Below are 26,183 nucleotides of genomic sequence, written 5' to 3'. Positions count from 1 at the left end.
TATTCCTTGGATCAATAGAGAGAAAAAAATCATCTAATTCTTGCATCTCTTTAATTTGATTTTGCGTAACAGTGAATAACGAAATTATTAAATATTCATCATCAGCAGTGAGCGAAATGTGATAATTCTTGAAAGACGCAGTCAGGATCTGTTTGCAGAGCATTGTTTACATAGTAATTCTGAAATCTACGTCACTGATTAGGAGAGCACTCTGAAGGCATTAAATACAATAGAATCGATATGTCTCAGATATATTTCATATATCCCGAGTTTCAGCAAACACAGAATCAACTTGATTTAAAGGAAAATAAACTCTTGTATGACCGTTTACGTACGGAAACGTCTGTTCAATTACAGTATTATTTTTCAACATAAAAGACAAAGTTAAAATAAGTGGTATTGATTAAGCAAGTAAATGAATGTCCTAAGCAAATCAATTTCATGTTCAGCATCTTTTAATATATATGTAATTTCAGGTCCCCAGAGGACGCTCATGTTGTAACACACAATCTCTTATTCATAATTGATTAATAAAATCTGCCTATTCAATATGTATTATACTCTGCCATTAGGGTTTTCATTTTGTGAAATGTAAATGCACTCTTGATAATATAGCAGGGAATGATGAAATTGAATAGGGTGACATTGTTTCCTTTCATTGCTGATTCCTACAGTTAAAGCCGGACAATCAGATAAATAAGTTTTACCCATCTGTCTCTGAAATTGTATCCCCCACACAAAACCTAGCTATTGAGAAAAAAGTGCCTAATGTCTCCCATATAATATTCCTTTTGTCAAATTACATGTCTACAAACATTGATGGAGAATGATTTAGTGAAACTTCAGACAAAAAATGGATGGTGATTCCCAAATCAATGCTTTTGATAACATGTTTGAAATTAATCTTATTTCAAACTATAATTTCTACAGAAAAATATGTCAAAGCAAGCTTGCTCATTACTACATTATGTAGAATGTCAAACAAGCAACGATTTAAAATAAATGTGCATGTATTTATTAAAAACTGTAATGATTTTAACATTTTAAATATAAACTTAACGTAAATTTTTTTTTTCAGCATACAATATACTCAACATCGATATACCTATTAGCTGAAAAATGTGTTATCTACACTGTACATGTACTTACAAAAATCTTCTTTCATGAAGGACTCGTACTTCTCTTCATCTGCAATTGAAAGAAATAAATTCACCTTCGTTCACAACTAAAACAATTACATACTAAAAATAATACCTGTATATACTTACAGTCCTATACTTTTCAAATTGTTGAAAATTTGAAAACATGTGAATTGTAGGAATGACATTGACATCTTCTGAACAAGAGGCTCCTATGAGCCTGAATTGTAGGAATGACATTGACATCTTCTGAACAAGAGGCTCCTATGAGCCTGAATTGTAGGAATGACATTGACATCTTCTGAACAAGAGGCTCCTATGAGCCTGAATTGCTCGACTGTCTAGAATAACTACAGCAATTTGGATCACACCAAATGAGGAACATTTTGTGTGAAGTATAGCAATTAAAGTTCTGAAGAGTAAGTTGATTTTGTCTAAGCCAATCAAGAGTCACTGGGAAATATTTTAAAAATTCAGATGGCTACAATAAGTAACAATACTTCTATGGTACCACTAACACAACCATCCTGGAGAAGACGATGAAAATAAATTCTATATATCGCCGACGGACACCAAGTGGTGGCACTTAATTGCTCACACTGGTCCTCGATCAGCCAGGTGAGCTAAAAATGGTAACATTTCTCGAAAGGATCAATAATCAACTTGAAAATGCTTTATAAACAGGATAGAAACTGTAGTCACTGATACCAATTCCTCCTTTACCCCAACTATTACCCACCATCCTATATTGCATGTATCAGCTGATTTCACGACAAAAACATTCTAAATCAAAGAAGAGAAATCAAACTTAATTTAAAAGAAGTTGAGGGAATGGCAGGAATATATCAATGAATTTGATATTAACACATGTGTAGGTACAGCAATTGCAAAGTCTGCTCTTTGAAAAACACATTCCACAGTAATTGTTTCAACATCAGTTCACTCCCTTTCCAGCAAGTTACAGCCAACTAATAGTAATAAATTTCTGTTGAGTCATAAGATGACTTAATGCAGAATGGACCAAAACATGACAGCTTTCAACTCCAACACTTCACTACATCCCAGAAACATTATAAAATGCATCTTTTGGTTTTATGCAATTTACAATTATAGTGAAAAATGAACACAACCATTCTAAGACCATAAAATTATAGAGTAACCCGTTTAAGACTCGAAAAGTTAGAGATAAAAAAAGAGAGAGTACTTAAGCCTGCAGAGCTATTTTAGAATCAGAAATGAGGACAATTGGTGTTTACCTGCCATAAAATAAAATATTATAAAATATAAAAATATACACAGATGTAAATTGGAGAAGGTTTCTCATATCATCACATGACACCTGTGAGAAAATACACAGGAAATGTGCCCAAGAACCCATAAAGCTAGAAATTACACCTATTGCAAGAGTCAATGATGTGAGTTTTTTTTTTATCCCTCCAAGCAGTGCAATAGATTGTTTGATTTTCTTTCCGTTTTACACATATATAGAATTATTATGGTTATGTAACACCCCCAGCTGTGGGATTCTCACATTAATGAGCACTACATAGTATATAACTTAATTGTGAAGATTCCATTCTGCTCCTGCCTGCCACTTCTTAGTGGTAATGAAAGGTGGTATGATTTATCATCACGGGAACAAAGGAAAGGGCTGCAAACTCATTGCATGTTAATTATGAGTGTCCTAATTAAGGACATGTAAAAGGTGATGCAATCCCACAACCACGCACTTTCAAAAATTCAAATATTTCTGCTAAAAAAAAAAATTCTTACAGAAATCAGTGATTTATCTTGAATGACCATGTGGAAGATTGAGCAATCTAAAAAGATAAATCACAAAATTAAAATTCCTGGTATAGTACTAATGTACAGTTGTACTTGTTTATTTTCAATAATTTTGTTAACAAATAATGAAAGAATTAAAGAGAACTGTAATTAATTCCCAAATTGTTCCCGGAGGAATCAATATTCCCCGAATGTGATATTTTATGTTCTACACTCTTTTGTTACTATGAATATATTCAAACAAGCAATTTAAATATTTGTACACCCAGGAAGATCCGCATCTTTTTTAATGGCAAGCTTGGTTTTCTACAGATGCGTTGAATCATTTATCAATATCCGTCAATAAAGCTGGCCTGATATATCTAGGTATGTAAATATCAAATCATCGACTTCTCAATTTACATTCTCATCACAGTACCAATGGCAACACTTTTATCATAATGTGACACCCTAAGGTTTGTTGTTAATTAAAACCTTACATGAGCAATGCAAAATTGATTTCCATAAAAAACAGATAAACAAGCCATACACATCTCTGTGACTAATGCAATACTCATCACATAGTCACAAAATCTACCCTTTGGTCAAATTGAGCTTTCTGTACCATACACGTACAGAAACAATTCCATTTCATTCATGTATTGGTCATCTATAAGTCTAACTGTAATTTACCCCCATTACATGGTTAAGAAATACACTTTCATTTGCAAGCCAAGATCTCACACTTAGAGAAAGCGATAAATCACTGTCAAGCTACATAGATTCATACACTAATCCAACTTTCTGATCAAACAACGGCAGCACTGCAACAAACCCTGTATTGATCAGGCATTGTATGATATATATACCGTATAATACATACATATCAATTTTTCTAACTCTTTAAGAACATTTCTTCTCACATCCATCTTTGTTCACCAACACCCCTCTTCTTTTGTATATCCTGTTGTTAGAGTCACCATTAGATTTGTAAATAGATAAGTATTTAGAAAGTTCTCCAAAAATGCATCACACATTGCCTTCATTATTGGATTCAGCTCTTTAAGGATCAGTAAACAAGATGGAGACTAACTCTTGTGTAACCAATTTAAGAATTGTAGGACTGGAAATAATGTAGGGCTGTGAAATTATTTCCATACAAAAGAGAATTCAGGTTGTAAGGTGTCGGGTCTTATTGAGACCCTGGAACAGAAGTTGCAAATGATGATGACATTATCCGGGGCCTCTATAAAAGATCATTAAGTATTTTCTATTAAGTAAAATAGTGGGCCCATCTGGCAACTTTTTCCTTCCACCAATATCCTATAGGTCTCCTGGTAAATCGGGGAGGGATTCTGTCTAACAAATTGAACAATAAGATATCAAGCTTGTCACTCCAGACTCTTTCATAACAAAAGAAATTGGTGCTGGAAAATGGACCAATTGAAGATTTTAGATACATAGTAGGCTGCAGTCATCAATTCATGCTATGCTGATTTATGCATTCGTAATTACTTCATTGGAGGCTCCAGCAACAAAAGAGTCCAATATAAATGGACCGGGGTTACCACGGAGGCCAAATGTCCCAAGACATAAGACAGAAAACTTCTACAGGACTAGGTTCATGTCAGCATCAGTAGGTATTGTCTGGTAACAGCAAGGGTCTCCAAAAATTTGCACCTGCCGGTCATCTTTATACAATTCTGCTCCCTTTGACCGTGTCCATAGCCAATGGCATTGACTGTATCATGCATAACTACCCTCTCAAGTAGCCCGACCGGTCAAAGATGAAGTAAACATCCGTTGCTTAATGAAATACCATAGTAACATATAAATAATGACATGGTATGATACCCGCCCTGCTGAAAACCTAAATTTTAAATTGCAATTTGAACTGGACATCTTTCAATGCAGACAATGGTCTGTTCTTTGATTCCATTCAAATTAAAGGCTTAACTTTTAATCATGGAGCTTTGTTAAACTTGACTAGTGACTTCCACAGGTACACCACTGCGATTTACATACAAGCTGACATTCACGCATAATATACCCTTAATATCATTTTACTGACCTTTTGACCCCTCTCTCCTGATTGAATTAAAATTTTAAAAAAACATTTTCATATAATTTAGTTTCAAAATATAATAAAAGTTTCAAAATATATATTGGCAATTACATTCATTTTAAATATATTAAGAAAACATGTATAATCAGAGAGTGCAAGCATTTCAAATAAAATATATCACTTCTGAAACCTCTGACATCTTCCTTAGCATATATCTAGTAATTCTACAAGATGAATTCATGATAGCTAGCTGATAGATAGATTGAGAATTTTAATATGTGGGTATAATGTACCATGAAAACAACAAATACCCCCTCCCTCCCCATTACTTATTTTACAGAATCTTTTGAAACATAACTCTGTTCAACCCCTCCCTTTGTCATTTGGGTGTTTGGAATTATCTATATACCAGTGTAAAATCATAAGTGTTTATAGGAGCTAAATCTTAAATGCTTTTAGTTAGACTAAGTCCTGCAGTACATACATAAAATTTACATCCCTCATGAACGAGAGAAACTGAACTACAATGAAGAATAATAACTCTTCAACCAAGAAATCATAAATATGCTTTCAAACCAGAAAAAAAAAAAAAATGTTCCACAAAAATTAGTGATTCAAAAGTCTTTATCTAACATTACAATGAATTGAATTGGGATCCCATTTAAAATAAGTACATTGTTGTCCTAGAAAAAAAGATATAAAATTGCTTAATCTCTCACTGCAACAATAGTATGTCAAAAATATCATTTCACTCCAGGAAAGCAATTCATCTAAAAGCTTTATTTTATCTCTGTCCTATAGATGAAACATGAGACAATTTTTATGAGTAAATACATGAAGAAAAAATTTATGATGTTCCTGCATCCTTTTATCTATGCTCACACATTTGAATTCTAATCAAGACTGCCATACTTCATTTAACTTTGATAGAAAATGATCGCTGAAAAATACATAAATAAATTCTGCAGCACACTTGTGACAATAAAAGATAATATACCAGCACGGAATAAAAACAACATACTTCAAATTGAAGGAAGTTTTCGCATTGATTTTCCATTTAAACTCATTCAAGTATGCAAAACTCATCTAGGGGTAATGTGCATGGAATATATGGGACTAAACTTCCAAATCTCAGCAAATCAATAAAGTTTTATTCAAAGCTGCAAAGATTCATGTTGCAGGAGACATAAAGGACAGAAACATTATGCAATCATATGTTTCATTTTTATTCTCATTTCTTGCTCAAATGATATGACACCAAAAGCAAGATTTATGATATAAATGGATAGAACACACTCGATTTTCAATTACTTTCAATGAAATCTGCCTTCTCTCAGAAATAATGAAATTAGTTTTACTTTTCAGTGTTATAGTTATACCCAATATACATGAATATTCTTGGGAGAAAAATTTAGAAAATGAGACCCATTTTAAACAAGAAAAACTTTCTTTCTTTTCTTTTCTTCCTTTCTTTTTTATTACACAATCTTCCACTTTTTTCTTCTGTTCAGTGTTAAGTCTTTTGTTTTCAATCTGTAATTATGTATGAGTAAAAGAGGATACATCCCCAATCGTAAACCCCCCTTCCGCATCATTAAGTCTTAATCAATATTACAATTTTACACACATAACGGCCACAGTCGTCTTTTACCCCTTTTGTCTGCTGAGCTGCATAAATTAAAGAATGACTAACAAACTAAACAAAGAACATCAGAGCTATCCAAAATGTGACAAAACGTCCCAATATATCACGACTTCTGGCAAAATCGATAAACATGCAATAATACGATAATTTCTTGATGTCATTTATTTCAATAAAAACGCAAGTTGAATGCTAAACTTTAGACCCACTCTGTCATATTCTATAAAATATACTCGTCTTGTTCTCGGCCGCTTACTAAATCGATATTGTAGTTATTGCGGCTCCTTTGTGTTAAATAGCGTACGTACGTCGTAGTAATATACAACCCCGATATATTTAACTGTCCAACGCGCGAAATCTCTTTGTCACCAACCCGCGATGGGTAAACTCGCAACACATTAATTCATCTTCAGATAGCAAATACACAAATATTCAATTAAAAAATTAGAGGTGAGATTTTCGAACTTAAGATAGTGTATTGACGTGTTTATTAATGAATAAATCAGTTATGCACTGCACGGTAGCACATGTGTCCAGTGAACAAAACAATGACTGGGAAAGTGTCAAGCACGTGCCACCGAATCACGTCGATTGCAGAAAAACACTTCCGGGAAAAATGAAACTCAGATTCAAATTTGAAAGAATAAAGTCAGAAAACCTTAAGTTTAAATTTCTGAAGAGTGACAAACTAGAAAACTCACCAAAAGGCTCCCAATTTCTTGACAGATGCTCTTCGGGTCCCTAGCGCCATATCTTATTTACCGACGATCAATCCAAACCGAGGTGGTAAGTAAGCGCATGCGTATATAAGATTTGTTTGGAAATGGCCTCCTATCTTGTGTGCCTCACGACAGCGGGAGGAGTGCCTTTGTTCACGAGGTCAGCTGATGATCTGAAACCTGTAGGTAACAAATGATAGTTTAAAAAAGTATACTGAATAAAAAACAATCATCGATAACGATAACTTGATTTTTTTATGAGGTAACCAGAAAGTGAAAGTAGCATGCTTATTGTAAGGGAAGTCATTCAAATAAAACAACAATAAAAACATATGTAATCTTGGACAGTTTTTTTTTTTATTTAAAGTTAGTGTCTTGTTAGAAACATGAATTCAGAATTCCTGTTCTACTCAGGTGTTTTCCTCGTCACACGAGGAGCTGTGCAGTACATATCTCTCTGGAGAAATCCAAATGTTGCAAAAACTTGATTTATAGCACAACTTTTTCCTCTGCATGATTCAAGTGTTATATCTGTATTTTTGTATTGCTGCCCCAAGATTTTTATAATTCTTGATATTTCCCCATTACACTTGGGGCAAGACATACCTTCAGTCATTTGTTAAAACCCCATTTGAACTGAAAATCTACACTTTCATAGAGTTTGTCTTTTTTAAGTACCCATGGTAAAGTTGCCAGTCATTTCAAACCTACTGATTTATATATTTATCCATGTTTTCATTCCCTTCAGTCCTCATATTATCTTTAGTGCACATAAAGAATTGGCAGTGATTTTTCAGTTTAAAGAGAGCTTTAATGAATGCGTGTTTGCAGGAATGTCTTTAATTGACACAAGTGTAGTGAGAAAATATGTTAGGAATTTATTGATAATAAAATCTTGAGGTGACAATGTAAAAATGCAGACATATAACATTTGAATCGTGCACAAAAATGCTTCACTATGAATTAAACATATTTATGAATGGATCTGTAGCCCTCTGGTCCATCCCAATTTTTTCCCCTCAGAGAGCTACAATTTTTCAGTAACACACAAGCTCCCTAGGTATTTCATCTCTAAAATGAGAGAGAGAGCAAGGGAGAGAGAGAATGTTACAAGTTTATAGGGAGAATCAAGAGTGGAAAGTTGGAGGAAGAGGTCTAAGGCTCTAATGAAAGTATTAGGGGCAATATCTTTTCTGAAAGTATCTCATGAGATGTTTATAGGCTACTCTAGAATATTGAATGGTCTACTGAAATGCTTGCACATTGATTTTAATGCATTGTAAGCATCTTTCATAAAATAAATGGTAGGTATTGCATTATATATGAGTTATCCCCCTTTTGTTGTGTTAAAAAAATAATGGGTCCCAAATATAGGAAGTAAAAATATGTACATTAATGTGCTCCAGTGTTCAAGTTAGACAAAATGCTACAAACTAGAATTTTGATGTAATTGCATGGATATGTATAATATTTTTCTTTCTTTAAGGAAGTTAGTTAGCTCCTGAGCTTTCGAGTACAACTGCGCAGGATGCTACAACTAAGTATTCACTGGTTCAATATTGATCCCATTGGTGCAAATATATTACAATCTATTGCTGAACCCTATCCAGTTGAAAATTTTTGTGTCAACTCAAATTTTGAAAGGCTTTGACAGGGACTGTATTTTGTGGCGGAAGGATTCACTAATCAAAAAGTTCTAATTCTGCATGATATTACAGTTTCTGTTTCATCCAATGTATCGTCTATTTTCAAACCCCTATAAGTGTATTTCAGTTTTATAATTTATGATACAGGTAGTTGAGACTTGAAACTAGTTCAAATGTTGTAGTTTATTAACTTGGTTGATATATTTTTCCAATCAGAACACCGATTCTTTAAAAAGTTTTTATTAATTTACTCGAAATTTTGTATAAAAATTCAGTAATTTCGCCAATAATTCAAAAATTTGATCTCCAACCCCCACTTTGTTTAGTTGCATTTTAAATTGGAAGACCAGACCTTGAAAATTATGTAAAATTTTAGAAATTGACATTATTCCCAATACGTCCTTTTAAACTCTCAATTTTGATATTGTGAAGTTTTTCGTATATCAAGTGCAAAAGGGTCATTACTAGTATTAATTTCTTTTTTCATCTGTATTGTTAGAGGACAATATTATGTATCTATTTTCTGTAATGATTAATTTTTGTTGCTTATGTTGTTTTGGTACTAACAGAAAAATCTCATATTTAATTGAATAAATTTTAAGTGCAAAAAGGTCATGTTTAGAACACTATAGCTCAATAACAAGCGTTGCGACTCCCAGTTTTTCTTTTTAATTTCCGAATTCTCCTTCAATGTAGAGATCAAAAATACACTTCCCCAAAAATTGACATTGCTCCAAATATCAGGTGCGAACCTCTTTAACGTACTTCCACCATCCTGTGATGTCATAAGATTTTGCAAAGTCAAATTGATTTATTAAAGTTGTATGGTCTGAATTACAACATTTTTTTCCCCATCTCGTAAAAACGCTATTGAATCATCGCACGTAAGTAGTTATGAGGCAGTATGACATGTTATACATTATTTCACCTGTTTTAACCAGAATTATTTGATATTTTAAATCGGTGTTTACAAACAACCGCGTCACTCTGCCATTTCAAGTGACAGTCACGTGACCAGTTCAAACTTTCAGATCATCGGTGGTCTTATCTGTGTAAAGCTGTGTATTTTTTTTTTACAACAGTACCATGCCATAAATTTAATAGAAATAAAAATATCAAATACCTCTTAGTAATTCACTGTTTTACGCTCTTTCAGCCTTAAAACTAGACAGTTGCGTATGAGTTAATACATCATGTTGGGATTCCCCTGATGCGTGTGGGGCTATTTATAGATGTCTAACACTGTATAATTTATGTGTTATCCGGAACACCTCGGACCTTTCACCCCAAAACACCGTGTGAAAGGCCTGAGGTTTTCCGGATGATTTATATGTACCACACTATATTTACTTTCTGAATAATATTCTCACTGTTTTCTTTTACATGCAGACGTTTTCAAGCATGTAATTAAGGGAAAGTTAATAACTTTATAAAGTAATTAATCAGCATTAAAGTAATTATATACAAAAATAATACATGAACATCGGGTCATACAACTTTAAAATTTATGACAGGAACATAAATTTTGTTGGGGTCCTTTTCAATAGTTTTTGTAAAAAATCTTGTTAACCATAAAATATTTCAGAAGTCAAAGTTATATATGAATAATCAATTATATGTTTGAAAATATTGAATCCAAGGGCAATAACTCTGTTTTCATTGAATCCTTTATTAGTTCATTATGCGATACATTTCGTTTATTTTTCACAAACATTTTGTATATTTTTTAAAGAAACAGTTTCATGAAATTGTTATGAATACTATTATATCATTTTAACCAGTTTTTGTGAAAGTTTGATATGCTATTTAAGGAAAATTGCAATTTTCTGACGTTGATAACAGATGTTGATATTGACGTTGATATTAATACCGGAACATACTTATTTTATCATTTTTATTTGTTACTAATTAAGATGTATTATTTGAAAAATCAACAATCAAATATAGGATTGAACCTATAATTCTAGAAGGGTCGACCCACTGGTGGAAATACCTTTACTTTGTTGCAAATGTATTAGATTATAGCATATAAGTTAAAAATTCAACGACATATTAAAATGGTAAAAAGTGGATTTTTCTAAATGTATGTTCTATAATACATTTGTAATGTATATTTAGCTCCTGTAATGGTAGGTGTTTTATTTAGTTAATAAAAGTTTTTAGTATTTACGTTATTTAAATGAGCAGATTTGAAACATTAACATTATAATAAAATGAGTTCTTTTAAGTACATGTAATGCAAATTCAATTTACATGTATAACTAAGTAAGAGTGACACAAATTGCAATGGATGAAAAAAAACTTTTGAAAGAAAAAGGGCAATAAAGTAGTGATTTTGGCTAAAATATGTATTACATGTAGTTATGAAGTATTCAGATCATAATGAAATTTTATTTTCTGTTGTTAGATATTTTAGTTAGAATATTAATACAGTTTAGTTTATTTAAATGCTAACAATATGATGTCATGATTATATATCACATTTTGTTCATATTTTGTATAAAATGGGGTAACTGATCCCTGGCATTTTCAATAGTTGTTATTCGAGCACATCAAAGTAATAAACCAGGAAAAAGAACTAAGCTTAAGAAACAAGATTTGAAAGTTTTATCTTGTTGTTCAAATTTGTTCCCAGTGGTTGCCTACTTTGAATCAAATCAACAATTTATGTAAATCAATCACAGGAATTGCCCCAAAACAAATGTTTTCGTGCATGCATAAGCTGTTCTTTGCTTCAACAATTATCAACTACCTATTGGAAAATAAGAATAGTTTAGCATTCATATGAAAATTTTGCAAAAATTAGGGCCTTAGTGCTTGAGTTATATATGCCCATAATATGATGCAAAATTTCAGCAATCCACAAAAATTTCAAAAAATTACTGCATCCTCATACTTTTCATGACGTGTTGTGTATTTTTCTGTAGCCTGTGAAACACATTCGATGCAGTGGGATCTCCTAGCAACAGAACGTTCTCTTCAGTTATGCATACTCAATATTTTAGATCTGGGTACACAATGTCTGTCAGGATGGGTGTTGAGGTCTATGTAATAAGCATGACCATTGTCTTATACGTAGTAGTGCTGTAACAGTACCTAGTTCATGTTTTTGTGGGTTTTTTTTTATTAGTTGCCCTTCCCTGTGATTGGTTCCCTAAATGGTGTTCATATGTTTGGAAGTTCACATGAGGTGACACTCCAGTCCACAACAACAGAAGATGCCAAAATTGTCTGGAAGGTGTTTCACGACAGGTACCAGTGATGTATACATGTTTCTATAAATTGTGGTGTGTTTTACAGTATATCATTGATAATCATTGTGGTGTGTTTTTCAGTATAACATTGTGGTGTGTTTTACAGTATATAACATTGATAATCATTGTGGTGTGTTTTTCAGTATAACATTAATAATCATTGTGGTGTGTTTTACAGTAAATATCATTAATAATCATTGTGGTGTGTTTTTCAGTATAACATTAATAATCATTGTGGTATGTTTTTCAGTATAACATTGATAATCATTGTGGTGTGTTTTACAGTAAATATCATTAATAATCATTGTGGTGTGTTTTACAGTATATCATTGATAATCATTGTGGTGTGTTTTTCAGTATAACATTAATAATCATTGTGGTATGTTTTTCAGTATAACATTGATAATCATTGTGGTGTGTTTTACAGTAAATATCATTAATAATCATTGTGGTGTGTTTTACAGTAAATATCATTAATAATCATTGTGGTGTGTTTTTCAGTATAACATTGATAATCATTGTGGTGTGTTTTACAGTAAATATCATTGATAATCATTGTGGTGTGTTTCTCAGTATAACATTGATAATCATTGTGGTGTGTTTTACAGTATAACATTAATAATCATTGTGGTGTGTTTTACAGTATATAACATTGATAATCATTGTGGTGTGTTTTTCAGTATAACATTGTGGTGTGTTTTACAGTATATAACATTGATAATCATTGTGGTGTGTTTTGCAGTATAACATTGATAATCATTGTGGTGTGTTTTTCAGTATAACATTAATAATCATTGTGGTATGTTTTGCAGTATAACATTGATAATCATTGTGGTGTGTTTTACAGTAAATATCATTAATAATCATTGTGGTGTGTTTTACAGTAAATATCATTAATAATCATTGTGGTGTGTTTTACAGTATAACATTGATAATCATTGTGGTGTGTTTTACAGTATATCATTGATAATTATTGTGGTGTGTTTTACAATAAATATCATTGATAATCATTGTGGTGTGTTTTACAGTATAACATTGATAATCATTGTGGTGTGTTTTACAGTATATCATTGATAATCATTGTGGTGTGTTTTACAGTAAATATCATTAATAATCATTGTGGTGTGTTTTTCAGTATAACATTGATAATCATTGTGGTGTGTTTTACAATAAATATCATTAATAATCATTGTGGTGTGTTTTTCAGTATAACATTAATAATCATTGTGGTGTGTTTTACAGTAAATATCATTAATAATCATTGTGGTGTGTTTCTCAGTATAACATTGATAATCATTGTGGTGTGTTTTTCAGTATAACATTAATAATCATTGTGGTGTGTTTTACAGTAAATATCATTAATAATCATTGTGGTGTGTTTCTCAGTATAACATTGATAATCATTGTGGTGTGTTTTTCAGTATAACATTAATAATCATTGTGGTGTGTTTTACAGTATAACATTAATAATCATTGTGGTGTGTTTTTCAGTATAACATTAATAATCATTGTGGTGTGTTTTACAGTAAATATCATTAATAATCATTGTGGTGTGTTTTTCAGTATAACATTGATAATCATTGTGGTGTCTTTTTCAGTATAACATTGATAATCATTGTGGTGTGTTTTACAGTATAACATTGATAATCATTGTGGTGTGTTTTTCAGTATAACATTAATAATCATTGTGGTGTGTTTTACAGTATAACATTAATAATCATTGTGGTGTGTTTTTCAGTATAACATTAATAAACATTGTGGTGTGTTTTACAGTATATAACATTAATAATCATTGTGGTGTGTTTTACAGTATAACATTGATAATCATTGTGGTGTGTTTTACAGTAAATATCATTAATAATCATTGTGGTGTGTTTTACAGTAAATATCATTGATAATCATTGTGGTGTGTTTTTCAGTATAACATTGATAATTATTGTGGTGTGTTTTGCAGTATAACATTGATAATCATTGCCCAGAATGATGATGCAGATGACTGTCACTATGGTAACCTTCTGAATTTGGTATTTAATGCCATGGTGCTGCTGGATGGGATAGAAGAAGTCACCAACATCAAGAATGTAGAGAAGTTCAAGAAAGAAATCAAGGTTAAATGGCATTTATAATGTATCTAGCTTAAAGATTTTTAAGTTCTTGTGTACATTTTTAAAACTCTATAATTTAAAATAATTAGGTAAGAAAAATGATGATCTGAAATATCAAATAGTTTATCAATTGCAACGATGCATTGAACAAACAAATGAAAAAAGAAGCCGTGCTGAAAAATGACGAGATTAGATATAACAAAGTTGAACATACTCGAGGCCTCCAGAGTTACTCGGGTAACTAACTGCAATCTGTGCCCATTTGCTGTGTGCTGTAAACTTTTGAACATTTCTTCTCAGAACCTGCATGGCCAATTTTCACCAAAACAATTTGGGGAATCTAATGAAAATTATATGTTAGATCTCCTCGCACACTCACTTGTTATATATGTGAGTGGATCTAACATCCAGTTTTCATTAGATTGCAATTTTAAGTGACTCAGGTTCACAAATTTGAGCATCCTTTTAGTTACAGAAACAAAAAATGTGAATAACACAAGCTAGGCTAAAATCTCTAAAATATTCTTCTTCTATGGGTACATGTACATAGTTAAAATGATCATGAAGGCTGCTTTCAAAATTGTTAAACTAGACCTTAAGGTGGGTTATGTGAATCATGGTGAAAAATCATTTTAAAAATCTTTTAAAATCTTCTTTACTCTTGAACATTTTGGAAACCATTTTAGTTTATTTTTATCTTGAACTTGAAGACATCTACCAAAATTATGAAACTCTTGACCACTGGACCAGGGCACCTATTCACAAAATATCTTACGACTAAGATCAAAATTTACAAACACTGTAATTTTCTTATTTTTCATCTCTTGTAGACTTTCTTAATTAATATGTAAAGTACATCCATGGTTTATAAAACTTGAATACATACTTATGACCTTGTGATCTGTATTTGATTATCAGAAACAATTATTTTTTTTCAGCTTAGTCGGAAGATATTTTGAGAATAAGGGCTGACTTCAGGCCCCAGGAAGGGAGGTCACATAATGTTTCTCTGAAAAAGCATGTTCTTTACATCTGAACATTTAGCACATAAACTAGGAGCATGGGGGGGGGGGGGGGGGGGGGGCTCTTCAAAAGTTGTGGAACTCCGAGCCCCTGGGGTGTGGGCTTTAGCTCTAGAGTGTGGCTATAATGTCTCACATATACTGACAGAAAATTCATTACATCGTAAGAATACTCTTTTCTCCTGAACATTATCTCATACTTGGCACTAAAGAATGAAACATTTTTAGGACATTAACTTAGTAAATGGATAGATATGAGAAGTTAAAACTTGACTCAAAGGTTAATTGTGATCAGAGATTATGTTACAACTTTGAATCAAAGTCAATTGGTCATCACAAAGATTCTATAAAAAAAAATATTACACATGTTTGATTCAAGCCTTAACTTTCCTATTGTACTGCCTGTGTATATATATGTGAATGTGTATGTGAATCCAATGAGCCATATGGCTCACGGAAATAAAGAAACTAAACTAAGCTATTGAAAGACATTGAAAGGTCATATTCAGCAAAAAAGTTACTTATGACCAGACCAAAAAAACTTAAGACATCCAGATGCTCATGGGCTTCTTCTTTAATAAAACATGTTTTATCAATTCTCCAACCAGGTATGCTATAATTTGGTGGACAGAATTCTTGGTATTAAGGGAACATGGAGATTCTGTCAGGTGACCAACACTGTGGAAACAATAGCAGCTCCAGAGAATGCTGTTCTACAGGTATGCTATAAAATTATGCCTGGTTAGAATCTGAAGTGTTTTTTGTACAGTTGCTATGCCCCATGGAATTTGTAGTCATTTCTTGTACGGTTTCTATCGTACATGTTACAAACGAAACTATATTGGAATTTTTGTAGAATACCTCGCACCCTCTCCACATAACTATTAGGTGTTTGCAGGCTCTAGGACAGACAACTCCAAATTTTCAATGCATGTAAATACATGTTTCCAGTTTATTCTCTGTTTGATTTCAGAACTTCTTGGATGCTTTTACAGAAGCAGCAGAAAGTGTATTTGGGTGTTTGTTCATTGATGGAAAATTGCAGTAGCAACAAAAAGTGGTGTGGTGTTTGTCTGCCAATGAGCTTGTACTACTGTCTCTGTTGTTGTCTTCCTGGTTTTTTTTTATTGGGGGGGGGGGGTGAATCTTCCCTGTGTACCTTCCAGATAGTCATCCAACAGTAAGTTGTCAGAAATGAGTAGCATGAATGACAAATGTGATTTGGGGCGAGGACTGAGGTGGTGGTGGTGGGGGTGTGTTGTCGTTAAATGTGGTCTACTAATGAATTGATTCTACAGCATGGGAATTTTGTTGGAGGATGCTTCCCTACCATCAGTACTTTTTGTGAAATGTTTCGATTTGGGAAGTTCTTTGTTAAATTCTGTAAATCCTCAATGAAAGCATACAGACAGTATGACAAAGTATCCTTACATGCTTGCAGGTACCTCACAGACTGATGACCTTTCAGCTGGTTCAAGGGATAGAAGTCTGTGTCATCTGTGGACCATCACCGTCACTACCAGAGCTAGAACCAGAGGTCAGTAGAGCCCTTACACTGTTTCTTTGTCAAATCATTTGACCAATTTAGGCAAGAAAAATTAAATTTTTCATTTTATGAATCCTCCAGTTAAATCTTTTTCAATTTTCCTCCAATTAAATCTTTTCTAGTTTTGAAAATTGAACATCATTACACTCTTTTGAAAGAACGTTCGGGTATATTGTTGTTACCCTGGTCCGTCCGTCCGTCTGTCACACTTCTTCCTCAAACCCCTCTTTTATTTTAAGCAGTAACCAATTAATCTTTTGTAATGTGGTAGAGGTGCAATAAGGTTTCAGAATTTTCAGTTTTACCATAGGGACAAAATGGGGTAAAAAAAACCAACCCAATGTTTTTTTCTGATAAAAAACCTGGTTCCCAGAACTCCTCATCATTTTATGCAGTAGCCACATCACCTTTTGTGAGGTAATTGGTGGTGTCCTATGGATGTTTATTAAGTTTTCAGAAATTTCATTTTCACCCTTTGGGCCAGTTTGGGGGTGGGGGTCAAAAATGTTATTTTCCTACAAAAACCTGGTTCCCAGAATTTCTCTTATATTTTATGCACTAGTGAAATCATCTTTTAAAAGATGATTGGTGGTGTCCTATAGATGTGTAATAACTTTTCAGACTTTTTATTTTCATCCGGGGGGGGGGGGGGGGGGGGGGGGGGGGGGGGGGGGGGAACCTGGTTTCCTTAACTCTTCATACATTTTATGCAGTAGCCAAATCATCTTTTCGGTGATTGGTGGTGTCCTTTAGATGTGCAATGAAATTTTTTAAAAATCTTCTTTTTCACCTTGAGGGGCAAATGGGGTGGAAAAATGACGAACAAAAACTTGGTGCTCAGTGCATTGTGTCATGTGCAACAAGAATAAATTTGCTTAAAGGGTTGGAATCTCAACCATTTTAAAGATTGATTGATTGTATCTTGTTTAACATCTCGATCGAGAATTTTTCACTCTTATGGAGACGTCACCAATACTGGTGAAGGGGTTCAAATTTAGGCCTATGCTCGGCGCTTACGGCCATTGAGCAGTGAGGGTTCTTTAGCGTACCACACCTACTATGACACGGGATATCTGTTTTTAAGGTCATCTTCAAGGACCCGTGACATTCACACCTGATGCCAGGTGTTTGGCAATGGAACTGTCAATACCTGTTTTAACGGCTTAGGTCCATTTTAAAATATTTGAACAATCAAAAAATGGTGAGGGGTAGGGATGACCCTGGGGCACTTGCCCATCAGAATACTTAATGCATCTTGATATGTGCAGCAGGAATTTATGGTTTAGGACCTCAATTTTTTAAAATATATTTCAACAATTATGAAATAGGGTTTGAGATTACCTCAGGGCACTTGCCTAACGGAATGCTCAATGCATCTTTACATATGCAGCAAGAATATGTATTTCATAAGGTATGTTATATGGTAACTATTGTGGCTTCCTTGCTTGTTACACAAGTACGACAGAAAGTATATTTAAAGGTAAGCACTCATGTGCAGGTATTACTGTCTTACGATAGCATCTAGTTTTTAACTGTGATCAATTAGGAAGTTGTCTGTGCATATGATTTTGATTTAAATGTTTTATGCCTAATAGAAGTATGTAATGAGTGATAATGATAATATTAAACTGTATTTACATATTCAGAATATGTGCACATTTGAAGACTGAAATTTAAAATGTTCATTCATATAGTCTGGGCACAATCCATGCAGAGATTTATGCGATAAGATTTACCGTATTTGTTAAAAGTTACTCATTCAAAAATAATATCTTTTTTATCTTGATATGATTCACACAGAAATTAGAACTTTAATAAATTTTTTTGTTTGTAAACTTCTTTTATGAAGTGATACGAAGTGTGGAGACTTATTGTTTTTGCTCCGAACTGTCTTATTCTTGCTCATCTTTCTCGCACCAAAAACTCACCGTGGCTGTACTCTGTAACTGGTCAAGGCAGTATTTAATACTCAGGATATAATGGTTCAGTGTATCTAGTTGTGCAGGAATGATTCTGATTCAGAATGAAGGGGATTTAGGTACCCCTTGGGGGTGGGGTCTAGCATAGAACTCTATGATGAAAAAATCAGTTCCATATTCCAAGAGTTATAACTTGATAAATATCATAGATGCAGTCTCAGAATTTTCAGTAATGATAGCATCTATAAACTTGTAGCAAGGTCAACTAACTTGAGTGACTTTGACATTTGACCTTGATCAATAAACTTGAGATTCTGGACTGATAGAGACCTGGGATCTTCAACAATGGTGATTAGATGATTGGTCGTCAGTCTTCACAAAAACTTTTTTGAGGTGTCTAGCGGGATTGTGTTTTACACTCAAGAATAATAAAAAATAAAGTGTTCCACCCTTGTGTTCAATTTTAAAACCGGTGTTGAAGAGAGAGTTCAAAAGTAAGTTAAATTCTTTCCATGTATGATACAGTATTTGCCTTTATTATTCATTTTGATTTCACACATCACCTTATTTCAGTCATGGATAATATTAACTGCAAATCAATTCCAAGAAGCACGGGTCTGGTGGACTTGTGAATGTAATAGTTTACATAATGAAACCCAGTTTTACTGACCTTGGTCTTTGGGCCAGTGATTGAGTCCTACAAACTGATTTACACCACAAACTGGTACATGTGAAATAACTTAAAAAGAGCCAGTAATTTGTTTTGGAGACTTTATTATCAGCAGATTATATTTATAAGTTTTCTTCAACATTCAAAAAGTGGAAATAAAAACTACATGTATGTGTATGTGAAACTAACAATTAAATGTCTTTTTCTTGATATGTTACATGATACTTGTCCTTTCATGTGTCTAAAAGTGTTATAAACTCTGTTGTACAGATACTGAGATTTTGGAAACCATCTTATGACTCTTTGAGATCCGTGCTGAAACTGAGTTCCAGAAACTTTCCAACAAATATAGCATTAGACCACAATACATTAGGGTAAGTCGTGCAGGCACCTCCAAACAGCAGACAAACCGCAGGGAGTTATACGATAGGGTAAGTCGTGCAGGCACTTCCAAACAGCAGACAAACCGCAGAGAGTTATACGATAGGGTAAGTCGTGCAGGCACTTCAAACAGCAGGTAAACCGCAGAGAGTTATACGATAGGGTAAGTCGTGCAGGCACTTCCAAACAGCAGGTAAACCGCAGGGAGTTGGTGACTTTTTCATACTTTGTGAACAACATTTCTTAATTTCTTATCACATTCAAGCAATCTTTTAGAATTGACGTAACAGAATATGAGTTTGATGATTTTTGTTATTCTATGTAGGTTCTTGTTGATAAACACAGAGGCTAATCGCTGCCTCTTCAGTGTCAGCCCCACTTTCAGTGGAGGACATCCTGGTAGGTATAATGGTTCAATTATCAAACAAATATTCCTATGATTTTGGTCAATACATGTCATGCTGTTATGAACCAACTTCATGGGGGGGGGGGGGGACAAATTTTCTAAGGCAAATATTGTATATCAGGGTTTTTTCTGTGAAACAGACCCTAAATGACTTGGAGAATTAAATTTTCACTCTGTTTTTAAGTGATCCTGAAAATAATTCATGCTGTGTTATCTCATTAAAATACATGTTGTAAAAGTAGACAGAAATTTCTATACATTATAACTCTTTAATGACAATGAGAAACCCATCTGGCAACTTACATTTTTGGTGGCATTGTTTGTTTTCCCTGATAAATCAATTGAAAAGAAGCAATGATCCATCCAAGGCTCTAATGATATACAAGTAGATGTAGAATAATCAAAATATTTTCATAAGGTCTATAATTATTCAAGGTGTCAAAAACAGTCATATAATCATATATAGTTATGTATGGTAAAATCCCGGATAAAAATATGTGTTTAATGAAGTAAAATTACACACTTTATTATATTCTTATAACATATTAGGAAAATTAACATACCAGTGAACACTGCTTACTAAACACAGTTTATCATACAATGTACATGTACATCATGTGTTCTTACAAAAATCCAAAAGAAAAAATCCTGATATACAGTAATTTGCCTTAGAAAATTTGCCCCCCTCCCTAAAATTGCTTTATAACAGCATGACAAGGAATGAACCAAAATCATATACATCCTGTGTTCATACAAAGACAAATATTTCTATTTTAAAAACGAACCTTATTATTCAATTTACACTAATTTATTTTTCATGATTCGAAAATGTTCACAAACAAAGCAGAAATTGAATGTACATGGAAAAAACTGATTTACAGTATCCCAGATTTTCTATTAGAAAGTCAATAAAAAATTATTTATTAAAAGTGGGATGATAGAGTCCTAATGACACACATTCCTATGAGCCTATATGTACTTATATGTAGGTTTTTAATTAAGAGATATTTAATGTGAGGAATATTTCTAAGAATTTATGTACATTTTCTTTCTCATGAAACCTCAAAATAATGCCAGAATTATGTTACAGATGAAACTTTAAGTACATCACAGAGGAGAGAGGTGCTGAAATCTTTCTACAAGAGGATGGTGGGGACCTTCTTCTCCTCTGTTGTCCCTGGCAGTGATTCAGGTACCATTGCTATAGTTTAGAGTTTATGAACATTGTTAAGGGATTTTCATCATTAAATGTTTAAGTATTGACTACTTCTGATGTTAATTTCTGGAAACAGTGCACAGATATTGCAATCAACATAGAGGTATTTCTGTTTGAAAATTATTGCCCATTTTTATATTAAGGTCCATCAGAGTTCTCTCACCAAGCCACTGAGTCATACATCACTACGGAAACCCACAAATGTTACGCAATAATGTCAGGTCCTTACCAATTGTTTGCAGTGTACAGCGAGGGTATACCTACTTATGCCATGAGGTAGGACAAATGTTTGACACACAGCTATGCATTCTTTGTATAATTATAAAGGGTATACATGTACCTACATAGTCTACATACATACCTATCCAGTGATACAGACAGAAGAACTATCTTGCTCACAGCTATATTTCCTATCAATATTTTGAAGAGTTTTGATTTAGCATTTTTGGTGTATTTTTTAACACTATTTTGGGTATTACATGTATAAATTTCCTATCATTTACAAGACAAATTTTATTCATTATTTGTTAAGAAGTTAGTTTAATGTAATGGTAAAAGACTGTAAACAAGTTTTCTTAAAATTTTCTATGGCTATATCGCTGGAAGATTTTTCAAAAGTTTTCTGCTTATGAATCTTTTGTGAATGATATAAATGATAACAATTTTTTTGACAAATGTCATTTAAGGTCATACGTGAAGTTTCTGCCATTTTTTCTAAAACTAGTTTTTGACCTTGATAAGAAAAGTTTTTGCACGATTTCTGAAATAAGTTCAAATTTTATATTGTAGTAATATTACTATACTTTGAATATCGACCTCGTTAGCTCAATGGTTTAATCCCCTAACTAGTAATGCTAGTGTCCTACCAAACTACGGTAGTAATGCAGAGTCCAGGTTCGATCTCCAAATGATCTAAAGATTTTTGTCCCCTTCTTTACTTACACAATCTTCTGTAATACATAAGAGTTGACTTGACATTTTTACTTGCCACATCTAGGAACTATCAAAATATGCTAATTCTAAAACAGACCTAGTATGATTATACCCCCAAGTTGCTTTTATACCCCATTCAACAAAGTTGCGGAGGGTATGATGTTTTTTGACCCATCCATCAGTCCCTTTCTTGTCAGCGCAACTCCTCTGAGACTGCTCAACAGAATTTCGTGAAACTTTGTAGTTGATAAGGACACACTGTGTACCGGTAGAAGTGCATATTCCCAGGAAATTCTGATTCAATAATTTTTCTGGGAGTTATGCCTCTTTTGAACTTAAAATTTCGAGCCCGTCTGTCCTGTTCTTGCAGCAATCTATAGCATTACCATTCATTATGTGAAGCATTTCCAAGCATTGTTGGAGCGTGGGGTATGTGAGCTTGCTCACTTTTGGTTTTTTTTAAAAAAAGGATGCAAGTGAATTGCACTTGAAATGGCATGAAAACGAAACAAAATCTGTCGTGTAATGTACCCAGAGCATAGTATTCTTTATCTTGCAGGTCAATAACACAGAAAACTTTATCACTGCTGACTAAAGACAGGAACATATCAGTTTGATACCATCTCCGATGGACAGTTTATATATTTACTCAATGTATCCCAGGATACGTGTACACCACCTCCATGGTCATTGGAGATTAAAAGCTGAAGAACGGGAGACGAGGTATCGATAGTGATCCCGATTATAAAGGTTGCTATCGGATGATCTGACAGTGGTTAGTGACAGTATAGAGTTCTGCATTGTAATAGATGTGGAGAAACTGTGCAGAATATCAAGGAAAGATAACTCCCAGCATGGATTACAGAAGTGGATCAAATCATGTGCCATTTGAAAAAACAAACAGCAATATTTCTGTACAGCTGTATTGTATGTAGTTCTTGTAAATGAAGCATTTTACAGCAGTTGTGTCGGGAATTGTAAAGGTGAAAATCATTACATAAAACTACATTCGATGTTACACATTCTTTTACTTTGTACGAGTACATATATCTGTGATATCTAACTTTACATTTATGTATATGACAGTAAAATCTAATTTATCTGAATTACATCAAATCTTTGTTTTAGTTTGGGGAATGTTTGAATTTGATGTGAAGAAGTGAAAGTTATGCTACATTGTGAATACTACAGTTTTGGGTGGTCTTCGTCTGCCATCATCCATCGTGGTTAACAAATTGCAACATTTTTACTTCTTCTTGATAATTATACCTTTTTAATTTTTTTCAAATTCAGTTTAAAGCATGTTTGGGACAACGGGGACATAAATTGTAGATTTCAGGGAAACTCCTGTAACCCTGGCTTGGATTTCCCGAAAACTTAATGAGTTTTCTTTTATTTGAGCAGTTAAAAATGAGTAAAATCTCAGACTTCAGTCCAATTTTTGACTTAAGGTTTTTTTTCTTGAAAAATCAAGGCTGGGGGCCTTAAGGATATGTGGGACGATGATCACGTGATGGTTGTGAATTTATTATAAATTTAGAACCAGACGCAGCGTAGTTGAAGCTTCTCGAGAAAAATCACAATGCTGTACAGACACACTATATGACGTCACAATAAAAAAAGTACGTCACGACATTGTATCGCGGGGAAAATGTCATCATATTTTGTTGTAATTTGCTACCACTGCCAAGTGTCATGTGTAAATCTGTTGATTGGATTCTTATCAAATGATAATTTTTATTCATTTCATATTGATTACAAGTCTCCCTTTTCATATACATTGTATATATTATATATATAGTATGCGCCACAGTAATTTTGATAGTATAGCCTATATGTCACCGCTGCCTCTTACATGTACATTCAATTTACATCTAGGCATTTACATTAAAGAAAGTCAATCGTGCGTAAACAATGATTCGGTGCAAGTGTAAGATGATGATTGTTTGTTGATATTTACTATAGTAGTGTGAAACTAGAACTGGACACACATTTCTCCGAATCTTGCTTGGGAAAGGTACAAACTATTCAGGTGCTTTTATTATCGATCATTGTTTGCGAAAAATACCCCCCCCTCCCCCCATATGACGAAGATCGATACTTTTGGTCGGTCAAATATTAACATCCATGCTAAGAATGTTTCATTTTCCCAAGCATTTTCATGTAAATCTAAGTACGCTTTATCTCTCAAACTATTTTATATTCCAAATTATTTTTACTAACTTTACGAAACACTGCTGCGGAAATGGTAACTAATGTAAAAAAGATATGACGCATGTTGGAATGTATGGGAGAAGCAGACGTGTGAAAAAGAAAAAGGTGCAAAGTCACAACATGTGCGACACATAAATTCCTTGAAAAGAGGATGGAGATGATTGAGTCAAGCAACACTAGCTACCATGGCCGCAGAAATGTTGTTGATCTTGTAAAGGAAGTAGTAGCTCATATGGACATTAACTAGATCTAACCCGTGGTTTGAAGGAAGATGAATTGTAGAGCTGGACGAAGTCATGTATAATATATACATGTATATTTTAAAAAATATTAAAATTTTAATTTGTTTTCATTAACTCAATCTCTGTTCCATAATCATGAAAATTCTAAATATTTCAATAGGTTCAAAACGAATATAGTTTCTAACAATGTATTCCAAAACGGGCACAAAGAATTAGGCTATATTTATTGACTAGTTATTTTGTGAAATACGCAGATATCTATTCATTTTCTCAACAAATCAATTTCAATAATATACACTTAAGATGAATAAAATCATTAAAATATGTAAATACTTGTACTTTATGCATATAATCTTGGAATACATGAATAATATATTACAGTATGTCCAGCCAACGTTAATCATGATAATCGTCAGAGTACAAAGTTGTTTAAAAAATACTCTACATTATGCCATCCAAAAAAATGCTAATCTTCCTAGGACTCACCTGTAGTCGGATATAGTTTTGGACCAATTTTTAACTCCCAAAAATCAGAATTATAGGCAAGTATGTACAGTAGTCTTTTTCAAATTGTAAATTACATGATATTAGGGGTAAGGATTTGGTTTCAGGGTGGTGTCAAAATTATATCATTGATTTGAAGGACTTGTTTAAGTTTGCTGATACTGTATAAAATCTAAATGCAGACTTGAGAAAAGCAGAAAAGGATGAACAAAAAATGGTGAATTTCACAACCCAGGGTTTTGACTCTAGGGTTGGTCCAGATTAGTCATATCTTTTAATGTTAATACACATATTATATAGTGTATGCACTTTTGAGGGCATTGAAGTTTTAAGAACATGTCTAGTTATATACTGTTGCTGAACATTAGCTTAGATATTCAGAACAGGAATTTTTTTCTAGATTTCATAGCCCTTGGGAGTAGTGATACTTTTCACTAGTACTCAGGTGACCGATAAGGCCTGTGGGCCTCTTGTTTCAAAAATAATAGAAAATCAAAGTCCTTGCTTCTTCAATACCCATACAAACAGTCTGTACAATAACAAGGTCCTCAGTTCAAAAAATGCTGGAGGAGTTAGATGAACAAATCGTGTACTTTCCATGCAACATTTTCTCAACATTGAGTAAGTTTAACAACCCGTTATTTTCTCAAAAATTGAAGAAATTCAAAATCCTTGTCACATGCACATCTTCAATACCCATACAAACACTGTAAAATAAGTGGGTCCTCACTTGAAACTGGGGGAGGAGTTGCATGAACAATTCATGTACTCTCTAAGTAATATTTCCTCGAAACTG

At 33.2% G+C, this 26,183-nt stretch overlaps 2 protein-coding genes across 2 annotated transcripts in view; one reads left to right on the top strand and one right to left on the bottom strand.

The window, feature by feature from the left end:
• Nucleotides 1-7,426, bottom strand: part of LOC125683764 (uncharacterized) — a 29,785-nt gene extending 22,359 nt beyond the window's left edge. The window contains exons 1-2 of the mRNA XM_048925220.2: nt 7,312-7,426; nt 1,150-1,188 (exon numbers count right to left, since the gene is read on the bottom strand). The gene's annotated coding sequence lies outside the window, so the exon portion shown is untranslated. The remainder of the gene's footprint in view (nt 1-1,149; nt 1,189-7,311) is intronic.
• On the top strand, nt 7,421-23,538 carry LOC125683766 (protein fuzzy homolog). The gene is given in 11 exon segments (XM_048925222.2): nt 7,421-7,511; nt 12,106-12,227; nt 14,184-14,337; nt 15,965-16,075; nt 16,330-16,536; nt 16,798-16,893; nt 19,762-19,865; nt 20,198-20,271; nt 21,369-21,470; nt 21,638-21,770; nt 22,987-23,538. Coding segments are annotated over 11 exon segments (1,239 nt in total). The 5' UTR covers nt 7,421-7,433; the 3' UTR covers nt 23,045-23,538.
• The last annotated feature ends 2,645 nt before the right edge of the window (nt 23,539-26,183 follow it).

The sequence above is a fragment of the Ostrea edulis genome, chromosome 6 (assembly GCF_947568905.1).
Source record: "Ostrea edulis chromosome 6, xbOstEdul1.1, whole genome shotgun sequence".
Lineage (NCBI taxonomy): Eukaryota > Metazoa > Mollusca > Bivalvia > Ostreida > Ostreidae > Ostrea > Ostrea edulis.
The sequence above is the reverse complement of the archived record's forward strand: the minus strand, read 5'-3'. Positions and strand labels throughout refer to the sequence as shown.